At 35.0% G+C, this 19,989-nt stretch overlaps 3 protein-coding genes across 10 annotated transcripts in view; 1 reads left to right on the forward strand and 2 right to left on the reverse strand.

The window, feature by feature from the left end:
• slc29a3 (solute carrier family 29 member 3) overlaps window positions 1-12,219 on the reverse strand; it is a 24,340-nt gene extending 12,121 nt beyond the window's left edge. For both annotated transcript variants that reach the window (XR_015505637.1, XM_087278953.1), the window contains exons 1-4: window positions 12,133-12,219; window positions 9,619-9,746; window positions 6,815-7,203; window positions 562-644 (exon numbers count right to left, since the gene is read on the reverse strand). Coding sequence is in view for 1 of the 2 variants with exons in the window: in XM_087278953.1 (XP_087135079.1) it covers window positions 562-644; window positions 6,815-7,144 (413 nt within the window). In the remaining variant the exon portion in view is untranslated. The remainder of the gene's footprint in view (window positions 1-561; window positions 645-6,814; window positions 7,204-9,618; window positions 9,747-12,132) is intronic.
• The window catches only part of meis1b (Meis homeobox 1 b), a 598,746-nt gene that overhangs the window by 63,960 nt on the left and 514,797 nt on the right, over window positions 1-19,989 (reverse strand). The window lies entirely within an intron of this gene.
• Window positions 11,167-19,852, forward strand: c1d (C1D nuclear receptor corepressor). Of its 7 annotated transcripts, none has more exons than XM_087277828.1 (5): window positions 11,167-11,687; window positions 13,682-13,829; window positions 13,913-13,979; window positions 14,060-14,115; window positions 19,328-19,852. In XM_087277828.1, exons 2-5 carry the CDS (start codon window positions 13,692-13,694, stop codon window positions 19,511-19,513), a joined length of 447 nt encoding a protein of 148 aa, XP_087133954.1. In that variant the 5' UTR covers window positions 11,167-11,687; window positions 13,682-13,691; the 3' UTR covers window positions 19,514-19,852.

Below are 19,989 nucleotides of genomic sequence, written 5' to 3' on the forward strand. Positions count from 1 at the left end.
CTATCTATCTATCTATCTATCTATCTATCTATCTATCTATCTATCTATCTATCTATCTATCTATCTATCTATCTATCTATCTATCTATCTATCTATCTATCTGTCCATACATCCATACATCCATTCAGCCATCCATGCATCCTTTGATCCATTCAACCATATTTATCCATCAATCCATCCATGTGTTTATTTGTCAACAATATCCACTCATCCATCCATCTGTCTAAAGTATGTAACTGTCCATCCATCCATCCATCCATCCATCCATCCATCCATCCATCCATCCATCCATCCATCCATCCATCCATCCATCCATCCATCCATCCATCCATCTACATTATGTAACAGTCCATCCATCCATCCATCTATCTGTAGTATCCATACACCTGTCTGTGTGTATTGTATCTATCTATCTTTCTATCCATTCGTCCATCCGTTGATTACATTCAAGAACTACAGAATATCAAGAAAGCAATATTCTCTCCTAGATTCTAAGGCAGTCAAATGGACAAAATGGGTGAAAATGACAGAAAGTGAAGTGTGCAGATGCGCTTGTGTTACCTGTTGACCAGGAGGTAGTTGAGGATGAGACACAGCACTGAGGGAATGGCAGAAGCAATGGCGATGTAACTCTCAAAGTAGTCCTGGAAGACAAAATATAATCTTTTTAAAAAGCATGATAGGTACAGTTAAATTAATTCACCCTCCTGTAATTCTTTTTTATTCTTATTCAAATATTTCACCAATTAATGTTTAACAGAGAAATAAAGTTTTAACAGTATTTCCTATAACATTTTCTTCTGGAGAAAGTCGTATTTCTTTTAGTTTGGCTGGAGTTATAGCAGCTTTTGTATTTTATATATTTAAGGTCAATATTAATAGCCCCCTTAAACTTTAAAAAAAAATTCTACAGAACAAACTACTAGCCTAATTATCCTAAAACAATCACGCTAGTAAAACTTTTAAATTGCACTTTAAAATGGTCTTAAACAGTTTGTCTCAATATAATCTGGATAATTTGGTGCAATATATCGTATGACAAAAAACCTGATATCATGATCGTTTTACCTCAAAATATGTCCAGTTACAGTGTACAGTTTAAAAAAGAAAGAAAAAGTAAGAAAATGCTGACATTTTAATCAATTGAAGCATTTGTTTAACCTGTATGACAATGTTAAAAGAGTAAGATGAAAAATTATGTATGAACCATTTTTGCACAAACTGTTCCTTTAAAACATTCAGTAAAAATAAGAATCTTATGAAATGACCCAGTTTCACGTTTGCCATTTCCTGCCCAGTCAGATAAAACTAGAGAATGAGCAGAAGTGAAAACGAGAAACAGCAAAAAATATTATCATAATCATTATTCAAATGTATAATAACTGTGTTTAAAATGTTTAAATTAATAAGAATTTGTTAAGGTAAGATTTTACAATAGGGTTCCATTAGATAATGTATTTACTTATATGAACAAACAACTAATTATTTATTTATTACAGTATTTATTCCTCTTTGTTAATGTTAGCTAATGAAACATTCATTCATTGGTAACTGATGATAGTCAACAAAACGTTGGATTTTCATTCATTCATTAATTTTCTTTTCGGCTTATTCCCTTTATTAATCTGGGGTGGATACAGCGGAATGAACCGCCAACTAATCTAGCATATGTTTTATGCAGCGTTTACAGATACACAGTTACACTGCGTCACCGTGCTGCCCTAACTTTGGATTTTAATACTAATATTAATATTAATGCATTAGTAAATGTTAAACTACACTACCTGACAAAAGTTTTGGCGTTGATCCCAGTTGTAAGAGCAACGAATAATAACGTGACTTCTAGTTGATCATTTGGACCATCTGTCAATCATCTGTTGAACTGCATCTCAATCATCACAAATACTGCAGAAGACCTACTGAAACTCGCATGGACCCAAGATTCTTACAGGCATCATCAAGTTTGGTGAAGGAAAATTCATGGTTTGGGGTTACATTCAATATGGGGGCGTGCAAATGATCTGCAGAGTGGATCACAACATCAACAGCCTGCGGTATCAAGACATTTGTGCTGCCCATTACATTACAAACCACAGGAGAGTTTGAGGAGAGCAAGTTCTTCAGCAGGATAGCGCTCCTCATACTTCAGCCTCCACATCAAAGCTCCTAAAAGCAAAGAAGGTCAAGGTGCTGCAAGATTGGCCAGCCCAGTCACCAGACATGAACATTATTGAGCATGTCTGGGGTAAGATGAAGGTGGAGGCATTGGAGATGAATCCAAGGATTCTTGATGAACTCTGGGAGTCCTGCAAGAACACTTTCTTTGCCATTCCTGATGACTTTATTAATAAGTGATATTTGAGTCATTGCAGAGATGTATGGATGCAGTCCTCCAAGATCATGGGATTCACAATATTCATTCTGTTTCCACTGCTGCATGACTTTATACTCTATACTGGACATTATTTCTGTTAAGTGACAAGACTTTTGTCTAAGCAAAGTCAGACCTTACTGTCCTCATTAAATCATTCAAAATCAAGGCATGATCATATTTTATCTTGGTAAAATAAGCTTAATCTAGAGGCCTTTGCCTTTCATATAAGCCACTTCTAATACCAAATGATCAACTAGAAGTCAGTTATTACTTGTTGTTGCTAAAACTTAGATAGGCGACAAGACTTTTGTAAGGTAGTGTATGATTAATGTTGTACAAGTATTGTTCATAAATAGTTTATATTGTACTTTATAGTACTTTATTGTAAAGTGTGACACAAAAAATTAATCCAAACTTATTCTCTAAAATCTGATTTTTTTTCTCCCCCAAAAGAGCAAAACATGTTGTCTACCTTTGACACTCTGGCAACTTAAAGAGAAATAAAGAATAAAAGGAAACACACTTTGGCCTGTCCGTGCAGACATCAGCCTGCTGATTCAACACATTTAGAAACAAACAGCAACTGCTCAGCTAGTGTGCATAAATCTGATCAATCTTGAGGTCTGGAAAGAAAGACAACACTAAACTAACACCGAAAATCACCATAATATTGAAGTCACCATGAAAAACTGATATTTTCAGCTCATAATTTTTGTGACCCTTGAAAAAACAAAAGTGTCTCTGTGGTTCTGCACATGAAAGGAGCATCAGTTCTGTCAGAAATCACGAGACCTGGAGAATGCTGGTGTGAGCAGAAAGCAAAATCATGTTGTGATTGCTTTAAATAGCATGGTAGCAAGTTGGTGACACTCACGCCTCGAGACAAACACATCCTGCCCTGTGTGTCATATGACCAGTGCTGGGTCAGTTACTTCGTCATTGCTAATTACTTCATTAAAAGTTATATTTAAATCTAATAATTTCAGTTTTTCTCAGTCACTTTGGTCCATTTCTATCTTCAATCTTCATATCATTGTGTCAGTTATGCACATCAAAAAGCTGTTTCTCATTTCTTTGAACAAGTTGCAATTACAGTGTTTCCTCTAGGATTTTTTCCAGCTGTGGCGGCAGGCCTTTTTTTTAAACAGATCTACCACCTACCTGTGGCGTTATTAAAAATGACAAATGTCGTGAGGGCGATATTAGAAGTCGAGATCGCATTGATGTAATAGCAACCCAAGCTCATTCTGAAAATGTAGTCTCGCGGACGTTTCTGGAGACAACGAAATACGTCCCGGGAGGTACGTATGGCTGCATTTATTTTTTTCAAGCGAACGCTACGGGGCGGTGTGACGCTGTTCCCTTTCGCGCTTGCTGGCCGACCGCTTACCTCCGTGTGGAGGGCTTTCCCACTGCAACCCATTTGTCCACTCAGCTCATCGTGTACGTCGGCAGACTTGAGATGCAGAGAGGAGTTGACTACGACGATCGGTTTTGAGTCCGGGGAAGAGCAGTTCCAGAAATCAGGTAAGACAAAAACAGAATCCCAAAAATTAAGAAAACGAGTTTCATAACAGGCTGAGAATGTGGTGAAATCCAAAAACGCGCGAAAAAAAAAAAAATCAGGGCTTTTCTTTTTTTGAACGGCTTTTGTAAATTGTTGGTCGGGTTTAGGGAAGTGAGCGGGCGGGCGGGTCAATCGGTAAAATTGGTTGGGTTTAGGGAAGGAGGAGGGCGGGTCAGCCGATTGGCCGGTGGCGCAGTCAATCATCCGATCAGTCGGACAGCGGCCTCTGGTGGGTTCACACGAGAACAGGTCGGGCACGAACTGCACTCGCGAGAGGCATTTGAGATGCGGAAAAGCGCACACAGTGGCCTCTCACGGATTCGCAAAAACAAAAACTGCAGTTGTACGTACCTCCCGGGACGTATCCCGCGGTCTCCAGAAACATCCGCAGGACTACGTTTTCAGAATGAGCATGGGTTGTGTAATAGCATACGAGCTTTCGGATCTCTTTGCTTAAGCGTTGATTTCCTCTGCTCGTGCACAAAACTTCTTGCACGCCCCCTCAGATATAAGCCGCTTCAAGAGCGTGCAGATCTTCATGTGCGCTCTCAAATAAACGCTGCTGAAGTGCGATTTAGTGCGTTTATGTTTATGAGTATGTCTCCAGCATTTATTAAATTTGCTGGGAATATTTATGAATGTCTCCAATACCTACAGAGCAGTATTAATGCGTCCTGAAGTAAAATGAAACGTCTATACGTCATGTTTGCTGGCATCACGCACCTGTCAGTCAGTAGGTAACCTTGAAGGTTTAAACAAATGACGCACAGCACTACTACGGTTACAGAAAAGTTTGAGCTGTTATAGTTTACTTACCCTTTAATACGTTTTGGTGTGATTATTACCTGCTATAAAAATATATATATAATGTTTTGAAAGAGAAGCTGTAATGTAGCCGTGACGGGATCAATTTTGGCGTGGCGCCCCGCCATAGAGGAATGAATGTAGCGGAAACCATGAAATGCTTGTGTACATCCATGCAAATGATTATGTGCAATTCTCTGATGTTTCCTACGTTATCACTAGCTTATGTCATGTTGATCAAAATTTTTTATTTTGGTCTCCGTTGAATAGTCTCACCCCCCACAACATTTAATCGTTTGTTCATGGCGTAAATCTTAATGTGCAAAATGCCTGAACAAGTTGTCATAATATTTTGTCATTACACATTTTTCTACACATTTCCATTAAACTTTTTTTTCTAAATCAGTCTACAATTGGTCAATTTTTCCCAGGTAAATTTTGACTTTTTTTACTGAATGCGCATCTCAAAGGAGATTCCTATGTTCACACTTCTACTTTTGTTTAGTTTTTTTCTTTGTGCTCTGCAGTGCTGTCTTTTCCTTTCTATATCACAAATGACATGATCTGCCAACAAATCACAGTACAAAGCTAAAAATTAGCCATAGTTTCCATCAGACAGCCCTCCAGAGTACACTGTTATATTGACAACATGATGAAGTAATGTCTTATCCGCACACAATAGCGAGCAAGAGTGAACCAGGGCCAGTCGCGTTTCCACTGTCACTTCTGGGGCCTGATCGGGCCAAAGCGAGGCTTTTTCTGGGCCAGAGGGCCTTCTGGGCCAAAGAGGGCCAGCTGGGGCTTCAGGGCAGAGTGAAAGAAGAGGCAGACTTTGCCCGAGTCTGGTAAAGATAGCGTGCTGCCATTATCCTACTTTTCCGATTGCACACGAGTAAATGCGCCAAAGTAAATAAATAAATAAAGGAAAGAAAAATATATAGCTGGTCAGTTTAAGATAGGCTATTCCCTAAAGCACCTTATAGGCTAGGGGTCTTTTTGCTTGTGATGGCCCTTATGTTTCCCTATTAAATGTAAGGCTGTTGCATAAAATAGTAACAACTCAGGCTCATTGTGGAAACGTAGTCCCGCGGACAATTCTGGAGACCGTGGAATACGTCCCGGCGGGTACGTATGGCTGCAGTTTTTGTTTTTGCGAGAAAGGCCGCTGTTTTGCGCTTTTTCGCACCTCAGACGCCCGCGCTGTTCTTGCGTGAACCCGCCGGAGGCCGCTATCCGACTGACCGGATGATTGACTGCGTCGGATGACAATCGGCCGACTCGCCCTCTTCCTTTCCTGAACCCAACTAATTTTACCGATCGACCCGCCCGCCCGCTCGCTTCCCTAAACCCGAGCAACAGTTCACAAAAGCCGTCCAAAAAAATAAAAGCCCTGATTTTTTTTATTCCACCGCGTTTTCGGATTTCGCCGCATTCTCACCCTGTCAGGAAACTCGTTCACTTAATTTTTGGGATTCTGTTTTTGTCTTACCTGATTGCTGGAGCTGCTCTTCCCCGGACTCGAAACCGGTCGCCGTGGTCGACCCCTCTCTGCATCTCGAGCCTGCCGACGTACACGCTGAGCTGAGTGGACAAACGGGTTGCAGCAGGGATGCCCTCCACAAGGAGGTAAGGCAAGCGCGAAAGGGAACAGCGTCACACCTCCCCGCAGCGTTCGCTTAAAAAAAATAAACGCAGCCGTACGTACCCCCGGGACTCTGGCTACATAACTCGTGCTCTCCAGAAATGTATACAGGGGTACATCACAATAAGCCTCTGTTGTTTTTGTCCTACAGTGAGCCAACTCCTATCCTTATGATTAGTATTATTTCTTTTGGGTTGTGCAGTTTAAGTCACAAAACTGAATCAAAGTATGCTGTACTTTTTAGGTCACATTCATAACACACATTTTTTTTTTCCTCATTTAAAATCAAAAATATGTTTACAGATTTATCTCATAACTCTGTGGTTAAATGCTTTGGAAAGTATAGACATATTCTGAATAAATGTGAATATATGTTTTGAATGTGTACTACAAACTTCACATCCATGGAATTGCTCAACCCACTTACACTGAGGTCGTTGTGAGATTCCTCCTGACCTGCAGGGCTGGAGCTGTTGCTGAGCTTGTACAGCCAGTAGTGTTTGGCAGTGATGAACACGTTCCAGGGCAGCAGAGAGCCGATGCCCATCAGGAAGAAGATGATGTACACTAGATTGTAGGAGTCCTCTGGGCTGTGACGGGTTGCCAGGGGTCCCACTGGCTGCTGTCGGGAGATCAACGGGGCAGTGTCGTCCACCGTCACCTCAGCGTCTGAACGTTCTTTCTCACTCATGGAGGAAACCACAGAAGGAATGTATGAGGAGTTCATGCTGGCCTGTAGAGACTGCTTACCATCCATTCTCAAAGACAGAGGAATCTAGGGACTGTATATATGAGGGCGGCCAGGATATAATAATGCTAAAGGAGAGAGAAAAGCAGAATGTGTAAATACATATCACTGCAAATTTTGCCACAACAATAAAGAGGATCTATAAAGGCGCTTTTTACAAGATGTAAAATAAGTCTCTGATGTCCCTAGAGTGTGTATGCGAAGTTTCATCTCAAAATACCACACAAATAAGGATTTATGAGTCTTTGTATCTGCCCCTTTTTGCCTTCGATCCCAATTGTGCCATTTTGGTGACTGTCGCTTTAAATTCAAATATGAGATTGTGCTCTTTTTACAGGAGGGCGGAGCTACAGATGCCTATGTGTCAGCATAGTGGCAGAATCAAAACCAGAACTAACATTATCTCTGTGAAAAGCTGAAAATGTCATCAGAAGAGGGTCAGAAGATGGCAGTCTACAGTGTTCATTTGTGCATCCTAAAACTCAACACTTAGTGGACAGCAGCCTCTCACTCACTGCTGTCTATGCTAATGAGGGAGACATTGTCGCTAATGTGTGGGGCTTTTCCCCCTCTAATAACATGTACAGCGGGAGAATGTCAATCAAAGTGTTTCTGCAGACTGTTTTTATCAAGTGTGATATTAAAAAAAAAATTAATACATTTTTAAACCTTCCAAATCTGTCAAGCTTTCACACATGCACAAACAGGGGTGTATATTGGATTTCTTGGTGTGATACAATACGATATCCACTGATGCAACATTTGCCAATATGCAAAATACAAAAAGAAATGTGTGAAATGACTTTAACTTGATTTAGTTGATATTGATTTATATATTGTTATTAAGATATTATGTGCTGCATACTGAAGAATGTTGGAAAAAAGCAGCCATTAACATCCATAGTAGGAACAAAAGATTCCATGTAAATGATAAACCATCATACCATAATGATTAAACTGACTCCACAAAATCTGCCGTGTTTTGAACTGTTGTTCCTGCTCAGTTATAATCACTAAAATAAATTCAACATTTCAGATGCGTACATTGCGATATTGATACTGAAACTACAGTTGATTCCTTCTTTATTATTATTCCCCCGTATATATTTATTCCCCAATTTCAAGATTTTTTTTAACACTTCTAAACATAATAGTTTTAATAACTCATTTCTAATAAATGATTTCTTTTATCTTTGCCATGATGACAGTAAATAATATTTTACAAGATATTTTTCAAGATACTAGTATTCAGCTTAAAGTACAATTTAAAGACTTAACTAGGTAAATTAGGCGAGTTAGGGTAATTAGACAAGTCATTACATCAGTATAACGATGTTTGTTCTGTAGCAATTGAAAAAAAATATATTGCTCTTGGGGGCTAATAATTTATTTTTTTACTTTTATTTAAGATTTTTCAATATATTTTTACAGAACAACCCCTTCCCCAACAATTTAACCCCTTACAGATGAGGGGATACATTAAAAACTTAATAATGAAATTATTAATATTATCTGAAATTATATATATATATATATATATATATATATATATATATATATATATATATATATATATATATATATATATATATATGTAAAAACATAAAAAAAATAAAAAAAATAAAATTATATATATATATATATATATATATATATATATATATATATATATATATATATATATATTTATATATATATATATATATTTATATATAATATACATAAAAAATAATACAAATAAATAAATAAATAAATAAATAAAAGGTATTGCAATCATAATTACTTTACAGGGGATACATTTGTAAATCAGTTACATTGTGTTGCATTGTAGTTACCTTAAATTACAGTGATGATAGGTTAAGTAACCTCTAAATATACATATCTAAATATGTCGTAATAATTTTCCACCTCTTTAGAAAAATATCAGTATTCATTAGTAGACATGCAGTCATTTGTTTCCATTATATAGACCTGTTTAAGTCTCTGAATCCACTGAGCCACCTTTGGAGAACTTTCTTCCATCCAATGTACTGTTATCATTTTTTGCAACCAGTAATAATATCCTTAGGACAAATCTTGCTTCTCCATTGAACATTTCTTTGGACAGTGCTCACAGTAAGCACATAACTGGATCGAGGGGTATTTCTATATCTAATATATTATCTATTTCTTTTTTTTTAACATTTTTCCAAATTTCTTCAATCTTAGGACAGTCCCAAAAAATGTGGGTATGATCTTCAATTTTAACAAATCTTAAAATGTTTTTTTTATTTTATTAAAAACTGCTTTTATTCTAGCCGAAATAAACCAAATAATAATAAAAAAATATATGTGAAAAATTAATTGCTCTGTTAAACATAATTTAGGAAATATTAGAAGAAAACTCACACGAGGGCTAATCATTTTTACTTCAACTGTATATATTGTGCAGTCCTAATAAGAAGACAGAACCTAAGAAAACAAAGAAAACACTATAAACTTACTGGACCATTAGCTCCTCTGCTGCTGTGAGAAAAGCATCCGTCTCCTCATGAAGTCAGTCTGACATTATGGAGATGCTGTCGGCTCAGATCCCAATGAAATAAGACGTAAACACTGTGGACTCACAGCACTGAAAGAGACAAGAGAAAACACCTCCAGTGCTTAAATACATTGAATTTCAGAGCGGCAGACAGAAGCACGTGAGTCAGTTATTACACAGCACGCTCTGTTTTTATTCACGTCCTGCTGAAGGAATGCTGGAGTGATGCTGCTGCTCTTTACAACACACTCACATGCTCCTGGACGCTTCTCAGTCACATGAGAACTGACTGACGCTTACCTAGAAGACTGCAGACACTGACAACATACACACTGTGTCACTGAGATCCACGCTTCAATATACAGTAGCTACATATTATTATTATATTAATATGATATAATATACTATAAAATATTTTATATATTACACTTTAATACATTTTCTGTGTTTTGAAAGAACATTTGTGATAAACTGTAATTTCATTCATTCATTTTCCTTCAGCTTCGTCCCTTATTTATCAGGGCTTGCCACAGCGGAATGAACCGCCAACTATTCCGGTATATGTTTTACGCAGCGGATGCCCTTCCAGCCTCAACCTAGTACTGAGAAACACACTCTCACATTCACACACACTCATACACTACGGCCAATTTAGTTTATTTAATTCTCCTATAGCGCATGTGTTTGAACTGTGGGGGAAACCAGAGCATCTGGAGGAAACCCACACTAACACCGGGAGAACATGCAAACTCCACACAGAAATGGCTTAGCTGGGACTCGAACCAGCGACCATCTTGCTGTCAGGCAACAGTGCTAACCAATGAGCCACCATGCCATCCAAACTGTAAATTTATATATATATATATATATATATATATATATATATATATATATATATATATATATATATATATATATATATATATATATATATATACAAATAAATTTTGTTATAATAATGTATTACACTACATTTTGATTTTATGATAAAACTTTTAATGAACTGTAAATTGTAAATATAACATATAATATAATATAATATAATATAATATAATATAATATAATATAATATAACATAATATAATAAAGTACAATAATAATTTATATATATATATATATATATATATATATATATATATATATATATATATATATATATATATATATATATATATATTTATTTATTTATTTATTTATTTATTTTTTTTTTTGGGGTGAAATTTTTTTGTGACCTGTATTTATAACATCCTTATATTTTTATTATTTTTATATATATATATATATATATATATATATATATATATATATATATATATATATATATATATATATATATATATATATATATATATATATATATATATATTCACAAATAGTTGTGAATGTTTCCAGAATAGAGTTCTTGCAAATTACCTCTTCAGAGATAAAAAGCAAAAAACTTGTTTTAAATATTATTTTTACATGGTTCATATTATAAATGAATGATTTTATTAATAAAACTTGAAATGGCACATGGATTGAGTGTGTTGCATCTTATAAATATTCAGATGTCTGGCTTTAGCGTTAGGATTTTATTTTCTTTTAAAAAACTTTTTTTTTCCTTTGAAACTCGAAAAATGTTTAAAACTATAGAGATTGTTAATTAATGGATTAATGAGTGATGTTCCTGTAAACAAAAAATATATATATTAGGAAATAAAAAATGTAATTAAAAAGTAATTAATTGCTAATTACATCATTGAAAATTTATTTAGATTAGATTTCTATTTAATTTGTCTGAATAATGATGTATACACATAACTTAAATTAACTTATTGAACATTATTTGTATAAAACGCAATGGAGTCATACTTCATAAATACCATGTATTTCTGTCAGTAAATAATGTATTACTTATTGTTTCTTCCGCATGTGAAGTGGTTAAACAAATAAAACTTCCATAATTGATAGTAGAACAACAACAACAACAACAACAAACTCCTGAAAAAAATCTTCTCTGAATTGATTTACAGCACTCAAGGAAAGCACATCGTGAGTAACTTTATTAAATAACCAAAAAAACTATTTTTTTCACGAAATTGGATATGTAATTACAGTTACTAGTTACTTTGTAGTGTTTTGCGCTTGTCGTCAGAGAAAGAGAAAGGAAGTAACTTATAGGAGAGTGTGTTTTTTTATGTGTGACAAAATCTGTACAACCAAGAAAACAAATGTGACTCAACGTTTAGCTACAGTATTACAGTATGTATTAATAACAATAATAATACACGTAACTTACAGCTGTTAAACGGCTTTAACGACAGTATCACTACAGGTAACGTAGAAGTCTCGTGTTTATACGATATCGCTATCAGCTGACTGTACATGACTTTTATAAATGTATATCAAGTTATTCATTCAAACCTGACAGAAAAGACTGAACTGTAATAACAGCGTAACGACAACTTTAACTGAATATTCACGTAGGTATACTCACCAATAATTTATTTTTAGCTAAATTCATCTTGTAGAAGCTCCTCAGATAAACAATAACAGTAGGGAGGATGACCGTTTTGAGAAGTACACAACAACACATTAGTGTACTGGACTCTTGCCAAACATGAATAGCACTACTTCAAATTAAAAGTCTCGTGACACGTTAAAAGGCATGTAAGCAAAGCAGGGGATTTCTCAAAGCACCTGAAAATCAATAAAGAAAAAAAGGCTCAGTAAGTGAATTAAAAAGGAAAAAAATATATATAATATATTATATATATATATATATATATAACAACGTACTAATTTTAACTAGATAGATAGATAGATAGATAGATAGATAGATAGATAGATAGATAGATAGATAGATAGATAGATAGATAGATTAGATTTTCAGACTTATCTTTAATGAAAGTTAAATTGAATAACTTTTGTTAATAACTAAATCTACCATGCATTAAACTGTATATTTGTATGTAATCTGATATGTACCCTCTCCTCCTTTTTAGTTAATATTTTTATTTATTTAAATGTTTTCTTTTCTCTTTTAATCCTTCTTGTTAACGAATGTGAAATGATTTTGTTGCACAATGAAAATAACAAAAAACTGTGCAAGTTTAAACTGACCCCCAGTCCGTTAGGTGGCGATAATGCTAGTCGCCATTAAAGATAAAGAAAAATAAATGTTTTTCGCGTGACTTTTATTTTGAAAAACAAGTGTATTGACCGTCGCTTATTTATTCTTGGCTCAACGGAGAGGTATTGATGTGTGCTTGATTACATTATAGCTCTCTTAAACAACCTAAACGAACTTCATATGTAATTTTACGTTGATTTTGTGTTTAGTAAGCTGTCTCAGGGTTTTCTTTACAACACAGGACAACAAGTGTGCGATTATAACTCGCAGACACTGAACACGTGCATAAAGCTTAATCTCCATATTGTCGCTCATGCTGAATTTGCACAGTTGTTAGAAATATATATGTATTGTACTTCTTATTAATTTGGTAACTTACTGCTTTTTAATATGTATCTGCTGTCCACAACTGAATTCTGAAGCATTTTCCCTCGTTTTCCTAACAGCCAAATATCGATTTTTAGGTAAAGTTGGGGTTATATTCGCACATTAGTTCATTTTTAACAGTCTCTACATAGTTCGCCATGTTACTTTAAATATTCGGTCTGAAATCTCATTTAAGTATGACTTCAAGTTCAAAACAACATTTGCACGATTTAACTTGGTGAACAATGTTGTATTTTGAGAGTCATTGGCTGATAATGTGATCTCCCTATTTAGAAATAGCAAATAATATTTTTCTGAAAATATATTATTAAGAAGAAAGTCTGAATGTGTGAATAAAAAAACAACTTTACCTCAATAATATTGACTACAAATCCCCAAAAATAACAAAACGGTTTAATTTAGCAGTTATGCTTAGATCCGTCATTTCAAAACGCATATTAATTACTGTTTTTTTAGGCCAAAGTTTGCAGGAATCATGAATTATCTTAAATGGTTTTTATTAATATATTCTTATGTTACCATTCAGCTGACAGACCATGGCTGATGATGCTGCAGTAGAGGATTATCCCACTGAAATCGAAGACAACCTGAATGATTTCGACTCTTCTTTGAGCTCTGTCCAGAATATGGTCCAGACACTGGTGTCTGTATCCAGAAGTGACCGTCTGCTTAAAGTATGTATAAAATGTTTATATGAAAAGCTGATAAATGAAAATGGCTTAACTATCATGTTTAACCTGTTTTTTACTTCATAAAGTTGGATCCTCTTGAACAAGCTAAACTGGATCTGATGTCGGCATACGCCCTCAACTCAATGTTCTGGAGTAAGGTTCTACACCCTCTTTTATTTGTCTTGTAAAATTGAGGTTAGCATGATATGACAAGTTTCACTTTTTCTTTCTAGTGTATCTTGTGACACAAGGAGTCAATCCGAAAGACCATCCAATCAAACAAGAACTGGTAAGAGAATACTGTCGGTTTACTTCAAACGTTTTTTTTCTGTGACAATGTCAGACTACAATCTCAAAGTCTATGGCGCATAACTCAAATGTAAAGTGGAACTCTATTTAAAAAAATTAGAGTTTTTAATTTTTAAATTAGTGGCTTAGTGGTTAACATTGTCGCCTCACAGCAAGTAAGTCGCTGGTTCGAGTCCCGGCTGGACCAGTTGGCATTTCTGTGTGGAGTTTGTATGTTCTCCCTGTGTTGGCGTGGGTTTTCTCTGGGTGCTCTGGTTTCTCCGAGTCCAAACACATGCAAACTTTTTACGTACAGATATAGTAAAGATCCAGGTTCCCTCTCATCAAATATTTATTACATCACAGATTTATACGTTTACATATTATACATGTATTTAAACATTTATTATTATATACGTTAGCTCCCTTATATCGCTTAACGGTTTAAAACCAAGAGCATACGCTATGATAAAGGTACATTTCGCACAAATGTAAACAGCCTTTCCTAAACCATGCTAACGTATGGACAGTCACCCACATTCGTAAATATAAACGCAATTTTTGTGGAAAAACGTATATCCTTTATTACGTTTAGAGTGTGGAGCGATAGATGTCGGTCCACGAGACAATAAACAGCCGCTGTAAATGGTAAATGTTGGCAAAGTTTTCAAAGAGGTAGTGAAAACTGTAGCGCATCTGACTCTATTGCTCCTGCCGGAAGTAAGGATACGCAACTATCGCCCAACCGGATGTGCGTGCTACCGTCCGTGAAAAAGGCCTATAGGTAAATCGAATAAACTAAATTGGTCGTAGTGTATGAGTGTGTTGGTGAATGTGTGAGTGTATGTGTGCTTCCCAGAACTGGGTTGCGGCTGGAACGGCATCCACTGCGTAAAACATATGGCGGAATAGTTGGTGGTTCATTCCGCTGTGGTGACCCCTGATGAATAAAGGAAGTAAGCCAAAGGAAAATGGATGGATGTAATGCATTAAGGCTACAATAAGCAAGATATTTTACTACAAATGTAAATTCTATGGTGGATTACTAAAATTTAAAATGGAACTCTACAAAAAATGTTTGAGAATTTATAAAATCTGTGAACAAAAGATCAAAAGTACAGGGCTTGATATGTAGACGTATTAAAACATTGCTGCTGCCTTAATTATCTTTAGTTAACCTTTTTAGTTATTTCAAACTACATCATTCATTCATGCATTCATTTTCTTGTCGGCTTGCTCCCTTTATTAATCCGGGGTCGCCACAGCGAAATGAACCGCCAACTTATCCAGCAAGTTTTTACGCAACGGATGCCCTTCTAGCAGCAACCCATCTCTGGGAAACATCCACACACACACTCATACACTACAGACAATTTAGCCTACCCAATTCACCTGCACTGCATGTCTTTGGAACTGCATGTCTTTGGACTGTGGGGGAAACCGGAGCACCCGGAGGAAACCCACGCGAACGCAGGGAGAACATGCAAACTCCACACAGAAACGCCAACTGAGCCAAGGCTCGAACCAGGGACCTTCTTGCAATGAGGCGACAGCACTACCTAACGCACCACTGCTTCGCCCCACTACTTATTCAGACTGACAAAAACATTAAGTTACACTTTAACTAAAGAAATTGTTGTTATGACTTTTTTGCCATATTTTTCTTGGTGTATAGTAGGGCTGCACGATGTTGGAAAAATCTGACGTTGCGATATTTTGTTTTGCTGCGATATGATTATACTTACAGTTGCAATCAGAGTTATTGAACCCCCTGAATTATTAGCTCCTCTATTCATTTTTTTTCCCCAATTTTTGTTTTACAGAGAGAAGTATTCAACACATTTCTAAATAATAGTTTTAATATCTCATTTCTAATAACTGATTCTGATACTGTCATGATGACAGTAAATAATATTTGATTAGATTTTTTTCAAGACCCTTCTATACAGCTTAAAGTGACATTTAAAGGCTTAGCTAGGTTAACTAGGCAGGTTAGGGTAATTAGGCAAGTTGTTGTATAACGATAGCTTGTTCTGTAGACTTTCGAAAAAAATATATAGTTTAAAGGGGCTAATAATTTAGACCTTAAAATGTTTTTAAAAAAATTTAAAACTGCTTTTATTCTAGCCGAAATAAAACAAATAAGATTTTCTCCAGAAGAAAAAAATATTATCAGACATACTGTGAAAATTTCCTTGCTCTGTTAAACATTATTTGGGAAATATTTAAAAAAGAAAGAAAAATCAAAGGGGGTTTAATAGCTCTGATTGCAGCTGTAGCTCTATTTGGAAAGATTTCATTAATTTAGATCAACTGGTATGTAGACCTTTTCTATCCAGTGCATCTGCAAACATTCTAATAAAATACAAGCAAAACTAAATAAATAAATAAACAGTCTTTTATGGTTTTCTAGGGAGCCTAACAGTATTCAAATACAGAAATGTAACAATCAAATGTAAAATATCATGGCCATCATTGTATAAATAAATAAATAAGAAATATAAAAATCCCTTTCCCCCAGCTTCACAGACAAGGTTTAAGGCTAGTCAAGATAAAATAGCATGTTTGAGCTGTTTTAACTTAAAATAACTTGCAGTGAGATCTCCTAAAATACATCAGTGTCATTTTTTTTTGTCTCCAGGTGCACACCAGTAATATATTTTTTATAAATGTGTTTAACTAAGGTCAAGTCATGGGGTCTGTTCTTAGTACGTGGATTACTCAGTTAGCTGGATTTTTATTATTGAAGATTTGACATGATCCAGGATTGTTTCGTTCTTCAAAACTGCTCCGAGAGTTGTTGTCATAGCAACAGTTCTGGTAGCTCAATCCTGGTCGGGAGCAGCTTCAATTCATATAAACAATATTAGATCGGGTCAGTTTAAGCAAAGTTAATACAGAAAGCATGTACCAAATACTGATATTTTCTTACAGTAGTAGTTATATACACTTGGGAAAATAGTAAATATTTTTTAACTATATATAAAGTTTAAGTTATTAATAAAATAAATAGTTATATGTATATATTAATACAATTTATGCAATCAGCACCCCTGAAATGAATGTACAAAGACTGCCACCTGCTGGTGCAAAGAGAAAACTTATTGATATGAACTTTTTAGATCGCTTTAGTACAATTTGAGTATGATTAAAGACATGCAGAATATGTAACTTTTTAAAAGCAATAATACATTTATGCAGTCATAAACATGTTTTGACAGTTAATAAGACGGTGATTTGATGCTCCACAAAAGTTGCAGACGCCTTTACCAATATCAAAATGCTTTTGTAAACATTCAGTTATTCTTTACACTGATTAAAAAAATGGCTACAATAATACTACTATAATAAGGAAAATCCGCCGAAAAACTGTAAAACTAAATAAATTGCTCTTGACACATGAAAGTGTAAAGCCTGCAGAGCACAACAAGGTGTAAAATTATTGCGTATCATATTTACTAAACCGTTTACTGTTAATTTGATGTAACTTTGCTTACATGGATAATTGAATATTAATCAGATGATGTCATTACGTTGCTGTGCCGTCAGCCAATCGTTGCATTGCTGATCATGATTTCGAGGATTGATAGATCTGTCCTTCCCAACACACGCAGCGATCTCAGATCAGTTTATCCAAACATTCTAATCGGATTCGCGAACTTGTTTGAAGAACCAAATTAGCCAGAGATCAGTTATCAAGATGAACAGATCCAGGATCTGCCAAATCATCTTAGATCATTTAAGCGGGGTACGAAGAACGGACGCCCGGTGTAATCTAAACCCTGTTTGTGAAACTGGGCCTTTGTCTTTTAATCTTTACTTAATAATCTAATCTGCGATGTGATTATCTCAGATACACACATTGCGATATCAATGCTCAAACGATATATCATTTAGACCTAGTGTAAAGACGTGCGATGAAAAAAGAAAGCAAATAATGCATTAAGGGGTAAAATAAGCTCAATTATCTCATAAGCAGAACTGTCAGCTGGCCAGAAACTACAAAACTGTAGATCATTATTCCTTTTCTACTTTGAAACATGCTATGTTTTTATATTTAAAGGGATAGCTAACCAACGATTTAATGACTAATTTAATTTATTAATCATGAATTAATTAATTATTGTCAACTGATTCCAAACCTTTGTGAGTTTGTTTCTTCTGTTGAACATGATAGATTATATTTTGAAGAAAACTGTAAAACTGTAACAATAAACTTCCATACAAAGTACTATGGGTTACAGGTTTCCAACATTTCCAAAATATCCTCCTTTGTGTTCAACAGAAGAAAGAAACTCAAACAGGTTTGAAATAGGTGAAGTGCGAGTAAATGCTAACAGAATTAAAAGTTTTGGGTGAACTATCCCTTTAATGAAGTCATAGCCTTTTAAAAATTTTTAATTACTAGTGCTGTCAAAATTAGTGCATTAACGCATGCGATTAATTTGAAATAATTAACACGTTAAAAAAATTAACGCAATTAACGCAGTTGCAGGCTTTATTTACTGCCTGTTGTGGCCGACGTGTGGTAAACATTCAAAGAAATATGGACAAGACCCAGCAAGGACTTTTTGAGGGCAAGTTTCAGTATAAAACAATTAACGTCGCATCACCAGGCTCTCCAGAGTTTCATGCGATTTCGGGTGTTTTTTATTTTTAACTTTCGACTTCTGTTTTAATGTAATTTGATACCACATAACGATGCCAAATGGCATTAACAAGCCTGTGTTTTTGTTTCTGTAATAAATATGGCTGTCAAGCCAGGATCTTGATGGTTTATTGTGGGTATGTTGTTTACATGAAGAAATCTGTGTTACACGTTAAACAAAAATTCTAATAATTAATTATATTTTGAATTTAAATAGTTTTTGTCTTGCGTTTACATAAATTTTACATTTGAATAGCCAAAATGAAAAGTTTCTGTCTTTTAAATGTGATTAATCATGAATAATTGCAATTATTAAAAAAAAAAAGTGTGATTAATTAGTTAATTTAAAAAAATTTTTTTTTAAAACTAATTACACCTTTACCACACCGGGACCTCAGTTTTTGTTTACCTAAGGCCTCGTAAAATAATAATTCATTAAAAAGAAATGCATTTTTAACTGTATAAATCTTAAACATATTAGTACTTAGTTAATGGAGCCGTATGATACAGTAGTGTTTGTTTTGACCAGTTAAGAAAGGAACTAACATCCTCCTTTATCTTCCAGGAAAGAATCAGGACATACATGAATAAAGTCAAAGAGATCACGGACAGAAGAAAAGCTGCACATATAGACAAAGAAGCAGCGTCGCGGTTTGTGAGGAATGCTCTGTGGGATGCAGATGACAAGAAAAGAAAGGACAAAACTGACCACCAACAAAAAGGAAAACACACAAAGTTTACTTGGAGTTGACTTAAAATATTTCACAGACTTTGGGATGAAGCACAAGCAATCTCTGAAGTGACACTCATAATTCCATAAGAGGCATGTTGTTGTTTTTTACCCTTTGTATGTTTATGGTGCAGAGTTATTCATATTATTTTCAAAATGTAATCATTTCAAACAAAAAAAAACCTTTACAAGTTTGAGATTTATATTTGGTTTAAATCTTTTTTTATTGTTTTATTTTTTCCAGTTGCATTGAAAGAGAATGTCTTTCATAGTCTTCAGATTATTTGACTTTTTTGGGGTTACTTAATGTGAAATGAAGATGATTCATAATGCCAGTCCCATTAAATCTTCTAAATCCTCTCTGTATCGTCAATTCATTTTTGTATGTATTGCTTTCTAAGGTCCTGTCTACATTATATATATTAACATACATATACGTACGATATGGCTATATATCGGCACTGGTGAGAGGTGTGCGTTGGCTTAGTGCCCCCACC

This window comes from Danio rerio, chromosome 13, assembly GCF_052040795.2.
Source record: "Danio rerio strain M-AB ecotype USA chromosome 13, GRCz13ab, whole genome shotgun sequence".
NCBI classification, from domain to species: Eukaryota; Metazoa; Chordata; class Actinopteri; order Cypriniformes; family Danionidae; genus Danio; species Danio rerio.

Excerpts from the sequence above, each read along its gene's own strand:
- c1d (XM_087277828.1), top strand. The coding sequence starts at position 13,692 with ATGGCTGATGATGCTGCAGTAGAGGATTATCCCACTGAAATCGAAGAC. Across the intron at positions 13,980-14,059 it reads CCTCAACTCAATGTTCTGGA|TGTATCTTGTGACACAAGGA; the intron begins GTAAGGTTCTAC and ends TTTTCTTTCTAG. Across the intron at positions 14,116-19,327 it reads ATCCAATCAAACAAGAACTG|GAAAGAATCAGGACATACAT; the intron begins GTAAGAGAATAC and ends TTTATCTTCCAG.